The sequence below is a fragment of the Amblyomma mixtum genome, chromosome 3, assembly GCF_055824585.1.
Source record: "Amblyomma mixtum isolate Tamu chromosome 3, ASM5582458v1, whole genome shotgun sequence".
Lineage (NCBI taxonomy): Eukaryota > Metazoa > Arthropoda > Arachnida > Ixodida > Ixodidae > Amblyomma > Amblyomma mixtum.
The window spans coordinates 165,646,201-165,660,665 of NC_143014.1; the positions used below are offsets into that span (position 1 = coordinate 165,646,201).

At 44.4% G+C, this 14,465-nt stretch overlaps 1 protein-coding gene across 5 annotated transcripts in view; it reads right to left on the reverse strand.

The window, feature by feature from the left end:
• LOC149352608 (complement receptor type 2-like) overlaps nt 1-14,465 on the reverse strand; it is a 353,632-nt gene that overhangs the window by 196,129 nt on the left and 143,038 nt on the right. For 2 of the 5 annotated variants that reach the window (XM_089581796.1, XM_089581795.1), the window contains exons 2-3: nt 7,326-7,413; nt 4,921-5,033 (exon numbers count right to left, since the gene is read on the reverse strand). The exons of the other annotated variants lie outside the window; for them this stretch is intronic. In XM_089581796.1, the coding sequence (XP_089437922.1) occupies nt 4,921-5,033; nt 7,326-7,413 (201 nt within the window). The remainder of the gene's footprint in view (nt 1-4,920; nt 5,034-7,325; nt 7,414-14,465) is intronic. 5 annotated transcript variants of the gene reach the window in all.

Genomic DNA, 14,465 nt, shown 5'->3' on the forward strand with positions numbered 1-14,465 from the left:
ATGCGGGCCTGCAAAAGCCTCAGGAGGCTTTAGTGGCAGTGCCCGGCAGCAGACAGCATATAAGCCATGCACCGAGCAGACAAGTTGCAGAAAAAAAAAGATGGGAGAGAAAAAAGGAAAGAGAAATAGATCGTGCGTAGCTTTTTCGAGTGATTATGCGCTCTTCGCTTTAAGTTATTTAAGTGAATATTCGGCTTCAAAGTTGCCGTTAGCTTTCCCTGCTCATCCGTGAATTTAAATTTATTTGCGGAAAAAACTGCACCATTCTGGCAATGCATGCACTGGCACCCAATAGCTTACAGACACACGCAGATAATCTTCATATTTCTGCGATTAAGAGGCTTTCCTGGCAAATTTTGTGTACCAGAATCATAAAGCACAATTATACCAGTTTGTGTACCTTTAGTCTCAGTATTAGTGAAGCGGGTGCACTGGATCAAAATTCTCTGAAAGGTGGAGTTAAGCGTTTTATAAACCTGAAGACGCGGCAAAGTATCTGGAAAAACCCTTGAAGTACGGCAAAGCCATGATTCTCATTAGTCAGACCTCTTGAAGCCACGTAAAGAAGCAAATTGATGTTTCGGCTTGTTAACAAAGTTTATACAAGCAAAAACGTGCTTCCAAAGTATTTTCTTAGATTGTGCCATTAGGCTAACTAAAATGCCACCATATATGCTCAGTTAGAAGGCTAATTCGTGACCGTTACTCTCTTTGGCATGATGACAACTGAAAGAAATGGGTTATGTATTAGGCACTTATTTTATAGTTTCAAGCAGTATAATGCACCGCTCTAGGGCTTGCCAGGCACAAAAGGTTTTTAAAAAAAATATTTTAAAAGAAATGAGCCATGATAGCTCGTTTCAAATCGAGTTAAAGTTGGTCATTTTTCAAGAATTTTTTTAATTCCAGAGGATTTCAACGCCCAAATAAAAAGTACCTTATCCGTATAGAACTACAAATTTTCTCCCGCAGTAGTTGCATGGTGCTATAAATACTGCTAAAAGATTTCACCCTCAAATTCTCCCTCTTGTCTCATTATCGCGCTGAAGAGTGCCAATCTAGGAACACAACTTTGTTCATGTTTTCGATTTAATTTATGCCAAATTACAAGAAACAAAAATATGCTTGCACTGCTGCCAACAGAGGCACTTTCATGTATTTACTGCCGAAATAGTCAGGTTCCACAGAAGTTTAGTTTTCTTTCGTTAGTGATCCAAGCTTACGATTTTGTGAAATCACAAAATCGACGTTTTCGACGTCTTGTGATATACGATTCTGTCCCTAAAAAAACCACCGCGTTTCATGCAGAACCAAGGACCATTGCCTTGTGTGGACGCATTTGATTATCATATATGAAATTTTTATTGATGAAGAAAAATGCTCATGTGATCTCAATTATCGTCCTTATGTAAACACGACAATATTAATTGCTTCTATAGATTTCTGCCACACAATAAAGTACTCATTTTAGGAAGCGAACCGCCGAAAAACGCACCTTGGCATAAACTGTCGTTTTTTAAATTTTATTGCGTCTCTTTGATTGTGGTTAGGAAGAGTTATACTGGCTTAGTGTTACGTGCCCCTTGCATAACTTCCACTAAAAAGGAATGTTGGGCAAATTCTGAAGTCACCACTGAACTGAGAAGCAGGCTTACGAAGTTAATCTGCAGATATGAAGTATGATTGGATGGAAATTATCACCAACAAATAATAAACGAGCAACCAACTGCATCACACTGAGTGAATTTAACCCAGTCCTCCCGAACGAACCGAGCTGAAAAGTTTATGACGTCGAATCGGCTGCAAACTGGATGCTCCTATAAGCATAGCAGACGCTTGAGGGGAGCGTTGGTGTCATGACCAGTGCAGTAAATGACCTGCAGTACCTAATATTCTTTTTTCACAAAAATATATTACGCGATTGGGCTGGACTAAAAATGAAAAGGCGATGCGCGACAAAATTCTAAGCACTGCGCTGAACGGCCAGGACCCCTTCCCTCAGTAATGTGCACTTCACTCAAAGTGCGTGAAGCGGAACGTTAAGATATTTGAAGGAACATAAGATTCTGATATTCTAGCATTACGGGGCATTGTTGTGTCCCATGAATCAAACCGTAGACCAGTACTTCACAGGAATTTATGTGAGCGCCTGACACGAGGCTAAAGTGACCATCAGTGACATCAGTGGTAACTCAGGACGTGCTACGTCCGCCGCTTAAGAGCGTGGGTGGCGCTGGTGAACACTCCCAAGGTTAGGTTATTTGTAAACATAAATACCCCCGAAAGCAAAAGGTTTGACAGCCGTCGCCGTAGCTCAGCGGTAGAGCACCGGCCGCGTAATTCGGAGGTCGTGGGTTAGGATCCCACCGGCGGCATGTGGTTGTTTTTTCTTCGGCTTTTCTAATCAATTAGGTTTAATCGATGACATATTCAGTAATATTCTAAACCGAACAACAGCACAAAATAAATAAATTAGAAAAAAAAATCCCCTGTGCCCCTTGGTTTCTGTGGTTGTTGGCTTCTCCCATATCGAGGTTATAGTTGTGTAAGTTTGGTTTGGTTTATTGGGGTTTAACGTCCCGAAGCAACTCAGGCTATGAGGGACGCTGTAGTGAAGGGCTCCGGAAATTCCGACCACCTGGGGTTCTTTAACGTGCGCTGACATCGCACAGCACACGGGCCTCTAGAATTTCGCCTTCATCGAAATTCAGCCGCCGCGACCGGGATCGAACCCGCGTCTTTCGGGTCAGCAGCCGAGCGCAGTAACCACTGAGCCACCGCGGCGGGCAGTTGTGTAAGTATTGGGCTTTGCAATGCAGAAAAACGAAAGGTCACAAACGTAGGCAAGCATACCGAATTGATTACCCAAAGCAATAAAACCACGCGTGTTAATTTTACATAGAACACTGAAACAAAGTGACTCCAAGCAATGGGCAAAGCCTAACAGTGACATTGATTCACGGGAAGTCGGACTGAAATGGGCTCTGAGCGACGATAATTAACAATGAAGCGAGCGGAACAGTTGCTGTAGTAAAGTTGCACGCGATGAAACCGTCGCGACGGTAGTCGTGGCGCTCTAGACCGATTTTTATTTTTCAGCCGACCCGCACACAGGCTCCGTTGCCGACACAGAGCCCTCTGGAAGACTCGTATCACTATAATGCTTACTGCAGCGTGCGGCTCTCGCGAATCGGCGGCTGCATGCCACTCAGTCCAGTGGCGGCACGGGACAAGTGACGTTATACCACGTGGCTAACTGTGGAGAGGCGCCGCAGCTGCATCCGCTTGGAGCCTCGCCGCTGCTGACCACGGGACTAGCGGGGTTGTAACAGCCGCTTCGCTGTCGCTCGGTCGTTCAGTCGCGCCATGAATGAGGCGCGCGGCGGGCCGACTGCGACGCCAAACCATGCGTAACCGCGCTTAACATAGCTTTCGCTCGTATTACTAGGTTTAACTAGCGCTAAAGTTTTTTTTTCTCTCCTAAAACAAAAAGGATCCGATAGAAGTCACTGAGAGAAGTCTCCATGAAACTAGTGATCAAATGGGCTACATTTTATATTTTTACTACGAACGCCTCTGTAGGAAATTTATGGCCGAAAACGCGGCACAACACACTTTTGTCGAAGTTTGAAATTTTTTTCTGGAATATATTCTGTTGTAATATAGCTTAAACCATTTAATAAGAGAGTGATATTATAGAGTAGCGCTGAAACATACGATGTTGCTTACCACTGTAGCGAAAGGGCATAAAAAATAGCAGAAACGATGTTTCTTTGGGGAAAATTAACAGATTAAAACAACAAAATCTTTGTGCTAAAAATTTCTTTCCTGTGCGACAAAAACCACAATGCATATGCATTATCTCCAAAACTTATCGAGCGCGAAAGTAAAATATTTGACTTTTTGTAAAATTTTTATTGAGTCCAACTTTTGCACTCCTCTGAGAAATTTCAAAGGGCTGCCGCATGACCAGGAAATTTTTCCCCACTGTTATTAAAGATAATTACTTTAAACCGTTCAATAAAAGTGTCACAAATTTTACCCACAAGATCGGAGGGGTTCGAGCGCAACCTCTGCTACGTTTGACATGGAATGACCATATATGGCGGTCGCTGTCGGTGGGAGGAGTTTTCGACCATGATTTCGGTCGCGTTTCTTGAAATGTACAGCGCGTCCAGGGCATTCAAACTTTGGAAATATAATCACATGCTCTTTAATTATTCACAGAAGTACAAAACTGCAGTACGAAGAGCAACCATGTCATGGTCGCTATGAGCATGGCATTTTGAGGTGCAAACGTGCGCATCAAAACCTTCGATTTGGATACATAAAATTGTCAAAGAAACTAGCCAAGTATTTAGTTAAATTAATCGGAGAGAGGATGCAGGCGGCGGATGCTTAGCGCTGCCGCTTCCTACGCTCTCACAGCTGCATGGCCTTCTCAACACGATCCTCGTCCGAGATGGCAGCTCAAGGTACGGCCACTTCGGCGAAGGAGCCTCTATGTGTGTCCGTGCCCGTGCGTGCGTGCGCGCGCGTGTGTGTGTAGGTGGGTGGAGACCAGGGTGGAGGTGGGTGATGGGTACGTGGGCAGCCCACCCAACGCCTACGAAACGCAGCGGATCGCGGTAATTGTCGGGCATCTGCCAAATTCTACGCATCACGGTTACACGAATGCCCAGGGTGAGCTGTGTATAACGGCTGTCGTCGTATTAAGAAATCTCGTGTATAGTATAGCGAACTGTTACTTCATGAAGCCATTCAAGTAGCCGAAATGGCACAGCGTTTGGCTTTAAATGTCTCTGTTGTTGGGAACAATTGTGGCGCAAGTGGCGTGGTTATGGCGGACGAACTTTTTTGTGCCTCTCGATGCATTCAGAACCACTCATCAATGGACATTTTATAAGCCGTTGTACTCACGTCTGCAGTCGTAATGGCCAATGTCCCACGTTACTGACCCGTCGTCGTTTTGGACGCAGGTTGCAGTCCAGGTTTTGATCGCCCTTGAAATGTATCCAGACCCGCAGCTGTACCTGCACAACGCAAATGGGACGCTTGCACTGCAGATCTGATTGACTCTGCAGATAACGGGACACAATATGGTGGTGTGTTCCCGGAAACCTCAAAAGGTTACGACTTAACTACGACGAAAAAGCTAAGACTTACTCAAAGACGGCATGCAAGGCCTGTTGTAGGATTCGTTGGGGACAATGTGCTACGCAGGAGGCGTGTGGCGCTGATAGAACCGGGGCGCACATTAAAATGCACATCGCTGAAAGATGCATAATTGGCACTAGTGCGTGTACGCTGCAAGTAGCGGTTGTTTCTGCTAAGTAGGACCAGCTTTAAAAATCCAGAACACGCTGCACGAAGATTCAACTAGAACAGGGTTGTCGGCTGCGTCTCGGCAATGTCAGCATACATTTTAAACGTGACTAAATTGATAATTAACCAAGATAACTTAGATAACTTTCTATAGTTGTTTTGAGCGCAGAATTTTTAATGTTGAAGTTTTAGAAAGTGCTGAAAAAACCCTTTTCGCTTGTTTTCTTCAAAGTAATTTTAGGTTGGTTTTATTTTCTTTCAATTTAAAATAAACTGCTTGAAATTGCAATATTGTCATGTGTCTACGAGCTCGCACGTGATGATGTTAGCACCCTCAAGCGCGTTTCGACTGAAGGAACTTGTTCACATGAAACCCCAATGAAAAAAAACAAACCACTGCTGACACTGAGGGTTGCGTAATGAGCGTGGGCACTTCATTTTTTTTTACTTGTGTTGCTGCAGCCCGAGTTCTACCACGTTGTTCTTGAGTTGGTGAATTTGTGGTAAAGTGCGGGCAATAAATTCTAGGAGTTTAACGCGGTCGCACCAGCGTAGAGGAGTGCGGTTCACGCACGGAGAAGACTCAGCACCTCCCTACCAACACCTAACGAGGCGTGCTTTCGGCTTACGTTTATAAATTTGCTTCACAAAAGTCGAGAGCAAGAGCGCAGAAATTAAAAATGAAAACGATTTTCAGTGCGCTTCGTCCGCAGCGAGCGCTATTATTCTGTCAAATGGCTACTGCCTCAAGCGAGACGACGTCGCACCTCCCAAAACCATGTTAGGTAAAAGAGACTTTTTAGGAGCCTGCTGTGGCATTCGTGTTTCCTGATGATTTCAGTTTTTCAGGCTGATGAAGCATTGCTTAGAAGGGACTATGTTTAACTCTGCCAAAGGTCACGCTGCAGCATGTGACTTTCCTGTGAGCTAAGGGGCAAGACTATTTTTTGTTTGGAATAAAATGACTGGAATTGCGCTGGCGCAGTTGCGTTTAACAATGGGTGCATAAGGTTGCATGAAATGATAAACTTTGTTCTTTTTCTTCGCTAAAGCAAATTATTGTATTATTTTGACTGGCAATGTTTTGACTGTTGATTGGATAAAAATAAACAATGAGGTGGTGAGTTTTGGGTGCGTAGTAATAAATGAGCAAAGTTCCTTTTCCTTCCAGCACGGCGACATAAAACGGATATTAAGAGTAAAACGCAATTATTTCAATCTCCAAAATTAAGATGAGTCGAGTTTAATTTTCGAAGGAAAACTCTTCACTTGGGATTTTCAAAACATGAGCCAATTTCCTTTCCAAAAATATCAGCTCGCTCCTGAGACGTTTAGCAAATTATTTTTGTAGCGACCTAATTTCGGCTCAATCTTCTTATAAAGGCGCAGCGCAACTGATACAGGACGAAAAAATGAAGATAGACACAGCGCTGACTCACGACTGATGATCTTTATTGCTGTCACACAATAAATAGGCTAAAAACTAGCACAACCAGGAAGTGGCATTGCATCAAAGATTGACTACATAGGACAATAACACTGGTGAATGTGAACAAGAAAAAAATGTGGAAAAAATGTAGTAAAGCCACCACGCTTCCGTCTCAGCTGTTGAGATGGTCTAGTTCTTTTCGTGTGAGCGCAGCAGAAGGTTTGCTGATGCACTTGTCTTGCTCCTGATGAATAAAAAACGCTTGAACAATTTCCCGCTTGCACTGGTGCTTATGCTTCTACAGTGTGGTTGTCCGGTTGAAATCAGGGGTGCAGTTTTTGCACGACAGCTAATGTATGACCTGATTGCTCTTGGCGGGTGGTTTCAAGAAGCACTCGTATTCTCTCAAGCGGTAATTTAGGCATCTTCCTGTTGGGTCTATATATATCATAGCGCACAGGATAGCCCAATTTCATTTTCAATGTGTGCCGACTATTTCAAGAAAGTATCCTTTTTCAGTTTTCCCACCGCACGACAAGGAAAAAAAAAAGAATTGAAAATGTATAGTTACTTGAGAGTGGTGCCTACGGGGATCTCCTCCTGGAACTCCCATCCTTGCACTCGGGAGTGGACGTACAGGCTTGGCGGCGCCGTACATTCTGCACGGGAGAAATAGCGGCTCACACCAACACAGCAGCTGCTCTATGCTGAATAAAACTTCCCTAACTGCTCTCTTATTGCACCTTTCATGACAAACCGTCGTTTGCCACCGAGCATCAGCTTACTTTGGTCATAAACATCCACCAAGAAATAGTGTATCCAGAGGAAGCAGCTTTTGTCCTTACTGGCATGATTTCAGCCAACGACATGTCGTCACGCCTACATCGGTGCACATTCGTAAGTCTCTTGGTTAAAAGTGTTCGCTTTATGGCTCCTTGCTTTTGTCATACGCGTCTTTTCACCTGAGAATCCAAAGAGTTACCTTATACTGCAACCACTCATTGCTGTTAAATCCAAGGTAATGAAGGAGCGTGAACTGTAGTATGGATGTTTGCCAATATATAAAGAAACAAGGAACTGGCGACGCTCTACGGGAACAGTTTCTCTTGTGGACGGGATTCGCCGCACATTTGCCAAGGGGTCATAGATTCTGACAGCCTCACTCACTGAATTAGTCTCCGCCGAGCGTTGAGGAGAGCGTTTTCCCAGTTTTCTTCCTTAGGCTTAGAGAGGAGTTCCGTCATTACCGAGAATTAAGGACAGCACCCAGCAAGAGTCGATAAGCTTAGCGGCCTATAGCGTTGCAGTGGCGGCCACTTGGTGATTTTCATTTTTTGTTACATCAAGGATGATGTCAACGCTCTATTTTTGAATTTTCAAAGCCATGAGCCTCGTGGTGGACGCCGAGAAGAGTAGAAGAGCTTGTCTCGAATTCTTGGTAGTATCCCCTCTTTCCGGCGTTGGAGGGCTAGTTAAGAAACGCTGGAGAACTTGCTCTCGAGTGAATATGAGGGCATAGAAACGGCGAGTGGCTTCTTAGGCGCACTCAGAGGCAAGTTGAACAATATCAGCATTGAGGACCTTCCTCACAGTCAGCTTACTGACCCTAAGGACAAAATGCAAAAGTGGAAGAGGAAAAAGAAAGCATACGCGATAACATAGTGTTAAATCCGATGTAGGCAATGCTTATGCGGCCTATACTATGTACAGTCGGGGACAAAAGTCTCCGGACCACGTGTTCCTCAAACGAAGTTTATAACTCTACTATCAGACAGCGGCTGGAGACCGCACTTGTGGATATGAAGGAACAAAAATTTAACTTTTACCTTCACAAATGTGGTGTCCAGCCGCCGACTAATAGCAGAGCTATCAGCTTCGTTAGAGGAACACGTGGTCCGGAGACTTTTGTCCCCGACTGTAGTTCTGGAGTGGGATCTGTTCTGCACTAGTTTACGCTTTTCGACGGGGCCATTCACTGTGGCAATGGCAGCATTAATGGATCCCCTTTATTTGGTATGTACTCTCTACTGAAACGGGGTTTTGAGCCTGAAAAATCTTTTAATTCGGAGACGTTCGCGCTTTCTGTAAGGCTCCTTTGTCTAAGACATTGCAATTGAAATGATTACCTATGTGTAGAATAAATTTTGTCGACTGCCGAACAGTCGAGCGCTCCCTTTATCCGGCATGCAAAACCGTGTATGACTGCAGATTACGAGGGTGCTTGCTGACTTCCGAGTTATCCAACTCCACCGGCCGGCTGTAGCACTACTGCCGCCAAGAACATGCACGTGGTTCATGTATAGAAAAAATTTGCACTCTGTTTCGTCGTCGAGAGTAGGTGCAAGCATGGATGCATCGCACATTAATAGTCGGCTCAGAGATGGGGTAGTCGCACTCGGGTATTGGCCATGTGCTTACGCTGCTGGACATGCCGCCGCCTTCGCGTATACGTCACGATGCAGTGCGCGCCATGGAAAAGGAAAAGCCGAATAACAAACACACAAACCAAAATGCAGTAGGAAAGCTTACAGGTGCGAGGCACACCGGAACCATCTATGGTCGCCTCGGGGTGCGGCAGGCAGGCCGAAATGCCAACGCGCAGACCTACCATATGACGTCGTGATGTCGAGTTTCGCGTCCCTGCCCAGCCGAAGTGGAGGACCAGTGCTCTCGCGGTTCGCTTCATAGCCCGTCCGAAGACGGGGCTAAAATATTGTATGACGCCTCCGAATCGGATGCTGTGTTTTTTTCTCTTGCTGTGGTTCAGAACGTGTGAAGGTGCCGCTTGCGTTTGATGTGGAGTTTTTTTTTCTCTTCATAGTGTCCCCGACTCAAAGAAAACGCGGAACAATCGGCTAATGGCTGGGCTGGCAGGCAATTTTGGCGGGTGGGCATATTGATCATGTGGAGCTGAGGTTGGTCCGACCCGTAGAGTTGGAACGGAGATCCTTGAGCAGCGGCCGGATACGTCGGCCTTGTGTGATGTTTTACATTCCACGAGCAGAGAATGCAGTTTCCCTGCCAGCGGAATACGAATTTCTATTTCATTAACAAAACAAGTGTAACCGCCGCAGCTGTCTTGTCATCAACAAAGAAACCGGCACTAGCCTCTCTGAGAACCGCGAGAGCGCTGTGACTGATGTTTTTCGGCCCTTAGTTTCGTTTCAGTCAGATTGTGGCACAAAGTACAAGGCACAGGAAAGATTGCACGAAGCATCTAGAGGGGGAAGCGTGGTGATATTCTTGCCTTCATTAGTTCGTGCAAAAAAAGAACGCTGAGAAAAATATTCTGTAAAATATAATATCGACTCATGGTATTCAAGGCATTGCATGCTCCATTTTACTAGGTCAACGCTTGAAGAGAACACCTGACTGCGCTGATTGCGCCACTGATAGGGCGAAATGCGTTTATTCTGTTGTTTTTGGAATGAGGACTGCATTGCGCCTTATTTATTAGGGGAACAACTGCCGTTACAAAATTTGGGAGCGAAGCCAATTGCGTAGGCTCCGGCTGAAAGGTTGGTGGGAGCAGGAGGAAGCCGGGCGCAGAGGTGGCGAGACGACTGCTTTCCGGGGTTGTCATATTCGCTCTTCCCGATGCCTCCTCGAGTCATCTGATGCTGCTCTCGTACACCATTGCACGTGTAAACGATACAATTTTGAGCGACACCTTCTGTATACTATAGTGCAGCGGCGGTACTGGGCAACCACTGCTCGAGATGCGGCGCTGAACTTAAAAAAAGTTTTTTTTTTGCTTGAAACAAAGAAAAAGTTGCGATAAATTTATGTGCTAAAAATTAAGGTGAAACTAGCTATCAATCGTGCTACAAAATTTTACTAGAATTTATGACCGAAAACGCGGCACAACACAGTTTTTTCTAAGTTCAAGTTTTCTTTTTTCTGAAATACATTGCCTTTTTATGTAGTAACTTTAAACCTGATTCAGTAGAGTGGAGAACAGGTCGAGTCGGTACGTGCTTGTCGAAAGAAACCCGGCGCAAAGGACGGGGACACAGAATAGGAACACAGGATGACGCTGGACTATCGACTGGTTTAAGTAAGGTCATATTTATACCCTTCAGTATCAAACCACGCTCGCGCACACATGACAAATTTACAAGAGAAGGCAGAATGCAGCATGAGAGACAACCATTAGGAACGCAATCACTCTGCAACGCAGTGACGTTAAGGAGTTCAAGAAACTAATTTTTTATCGAATAGGCTCACCGTCGTGTCACTTACTCTGAGTTTTACCGCGTCCAAAAATTGTAGTCTTCTTGAATATTGGAGTGCACTTGTGCGTTCTGCAATGTTTAGGCAAATTCGCCCTGTCATCTGTGGAAAGCGACCTTTCATGTTTTCTAAGCCGGGTGTTAAGACAGCGGCTAGTCTGCCCGACGAACTACATATTCCCACAGGATAAAGGCATGCAGTACACTATCTGGGTGGCACAGGTGACGTGCGGAGTGAAATTTTATTCTTCTTATCGTCATATCTTCTGCACAAACTGGCCAATTTTCGCGGGGCTGAGAAGACTACATCGACACCTTCTTTGTGTTGTGCTAAAGTGCGTGCAAGTAACGCATGACTTCACACTTCCTTTTGTCCTTCCTTTCTTCCGTCATCTTAGGGTTGGCTTTCATTTTTTTGGGAAGCTTTTCAGAAACACCTTTGATAACATGCGTAGGAAAGCCTGCTTCTATTAGTTTTTGCTGTTGCTGTATAAAGTTTTCTTGCACAGTATGGAAGCAGCTTTTCTCTAGCGCGTTACTGAGGCATAAGGTTGCACTAACCCTTTTGGTAAGTTAGGAGGGGCAGGTGCTGTGTGGAAGTCAGACATTCTTGGTTAGTGGGGCGTAGGTCCAGCAAATATGTTCATTGCAATTAAAAGTTACAACAAGGTTTAAATACCTTATACGATTGTCGTCTGGTAATTCATGGTTAAAAGTCAATGAGCTAGAGCACCAACTAAAACAATCTAAAACGCTAGCCGCCACATTCTACGGATTGTCATTAGGTAAAACATTCAGAAGTACAAAAAATCATCAACATACCGGAACACCTTTGCCATATGGTTCATGTCCAATTTTGCTCTCAGTAAGATGCCAAACCTAGACATGTAGATGTGGGTTAAGATTGGCGCCACACAACACCCAATACATATTCACTTTCTCTCGACGTACGCGCCACCATTAAAGTCAATAACTGTAGAGGACAAGTAGGCCGTAAGAAGTTCTAAAAAATCTTCAATTGATCAACCACACTTTTGTGGAAGTCAATCGTGCAGGATTTTTATATTAAGTCGCGCAGTGCCTGCAGCATCTGGTCATGGGGCCCTGAGTAGTACAGCTCCTGGATGTCTATGGACGCACCTGTGCTGGCTCCGTGAACTCGTTGCTTGAGCGCCGCTGTCAAATCTTGAGAATTCCCAACAGAAAATGGGCCAAAGGGCTCCAGAGTAGAAAGCTTGGATTTTAGGAACTGTCCGATCACTTTTTGCCTCTACCTTCGTTATGTGATTACAGTCCTCAGCGGGCAATCAATTTCGTGTGTTTTAGCAATGAAAAAGACGTGCAGTCTATCACCTTTGCAGGAATTGACGGCCTTGTCAAGCCTCTCCAAGTTGAGTTCGTGGAAAAGCTTCGGGATATAATTTTTCTCCCCTGTCGGTTTTTTCTTAAACGTGGTGAAATTCTTGTTGAGAGCATCCAACGCTTTGCCATTGCTCAGTTTGTTCAGAAGAACTGACGATAGGAAGAATAAAATTTCCCTGTGCACGATCAATCATGAGTTCAAATACGTCGCCTGTGCCACCCAGTTAGTGTACTCCATGCCTTTATCCTGTGGATTGAATATGTACACCAGGCAGACTGGCCGCTGTCTTAACACCCGGCCCAGAGAACATCAACGGTAGCTTTCCACAGATGATAGGGCGACTTTGCCTAAACATTGCAGAACGCACAAGTGCACTCTGCTCTTCAAGAAGACTACAGTTTTTGGACGCGGTAAAACTCAGAGCCAACGCAAAATTCTAGAGGCATACAACATCGTTAAACAAGCAGATCGATATGTAAGTGATACGACGGTGAGCCTATTCGATAAAAAAAATTAGTTTTTTGAACTTGGAGTAATAATAATGTATGAAAACAACGCCAAACCGTTTTGCTGAAAATCTCGCTGCTGTGCGATAAAAAACCACAATGTATATTCATTATCTCTAAAAAAATTTTCGGCCATGAAAGTAAAATATTTGATTTGTTGTAAATTTTTAGTGAGGCCGACTTTTGCACTCACCGGAGAAATTCAAAGGGCTGTCACATGACCAGAAAATCAGGAAATTTTCCCCCAAACTTATTCAAGGTAATTACTTTAGATGGTTCAATAAAAAGCCATAAATATTATGAAAACAATCATGAGATCGAGGGAAGCCTTGTTCATTTGGCATGGAATGAACTCTATATGACGGCCCCTGCCCGCTTGCCCTTTGTCGGAACCCACTCCGTTATCAATAGGGGCCATCGGTTATCTTGCTTTCTCATTATATGTCTTGCTTATGCCCTTTTCTTCTCTATTTCTACTAGGAGATCATTAACTCGTTTTTTTCCCTGACCCGCTCTGTCCTATTCTTCTCTCTTAACGTTACACCTATAATTTCCCTTCCATTGCTCATTCCCTTACCTGCTGCTCGGCTTCTCTGGGTTAAAATGCGCCTTTGACCAGGCATGGCGCTCTTTGGCCAAGGATGCCCTGGCGCCACTAAAATTCGTCGTCTCTCATTCCCTCCCATAGGTCGCTACGTTGTCCTTAAGTTGAACCCTTTTCGTTATCCTCTACGTTTCTGCCCCAACAGGTTCGCATCGGTAAGATACCACTCTCATATACTTTGCACTTTAGGGATTCTGCTAAGCTGCTATTCATGACCCAAGAGTACCTGCCCAATGCGCTCCACCTCATTCTTATTATCTTAGTTATTTAACTCTTGTGGTCTGGATGTGTGGCCGCTACCTGTCCTAAGTAGTTGTATTCCCTTAAAATTTTCAGTGCTTCGCTGTCTACCGTAACGGTTGTTTCCGTCTCAGACTGCGGAACATTACTTTATATTTCTCCATATTAAGTTCTGGACAAACCGTTGTGCTTCGTTTGGCTAAGTCCTCGACCATGCATTGCAATTAGTCCCCCGAGTTTCTTACAAGATAATGTGATCATCGAACTCAACTCTTTCCAATCCAGTTCGCAGCATACCTCCTGCAAACACGCGGTGAATAGAATTGGAGATAAGTGCCTCTCTGCTTGACACCCTTCTTGACTGGCATTCTATCATTTTCTCTGCAGATTACTATGATCGCTGCGCAACCACTATACATATTTTGCAATACCTTTACATATGTCTCTTCTATACCTTGGACACTCCATACCTGCATGACTGCTGTGGTTTCAACAGAGGAAAATGCTTTATCGTAATCTATAAAGGCTATAAACACATAGGGGCTGGTTATATTCTGCCCCCTTCTCTATCATCTGATTGATGGTGTAAGCACGGTCCATTGCCGAGCAGCCTTTTCGAAAGCCAAACTACAACTTTGGCTGACAGAAGTTTAAATATAATATAATGCTATTTGCGACTACCTTAGTAAATACCTTGTAAAGTACAGACAGTAAGCTGATCAGTCTGTAATTTTCAAGTCCTTAACGTCTGCTTTCTTAAGGATTA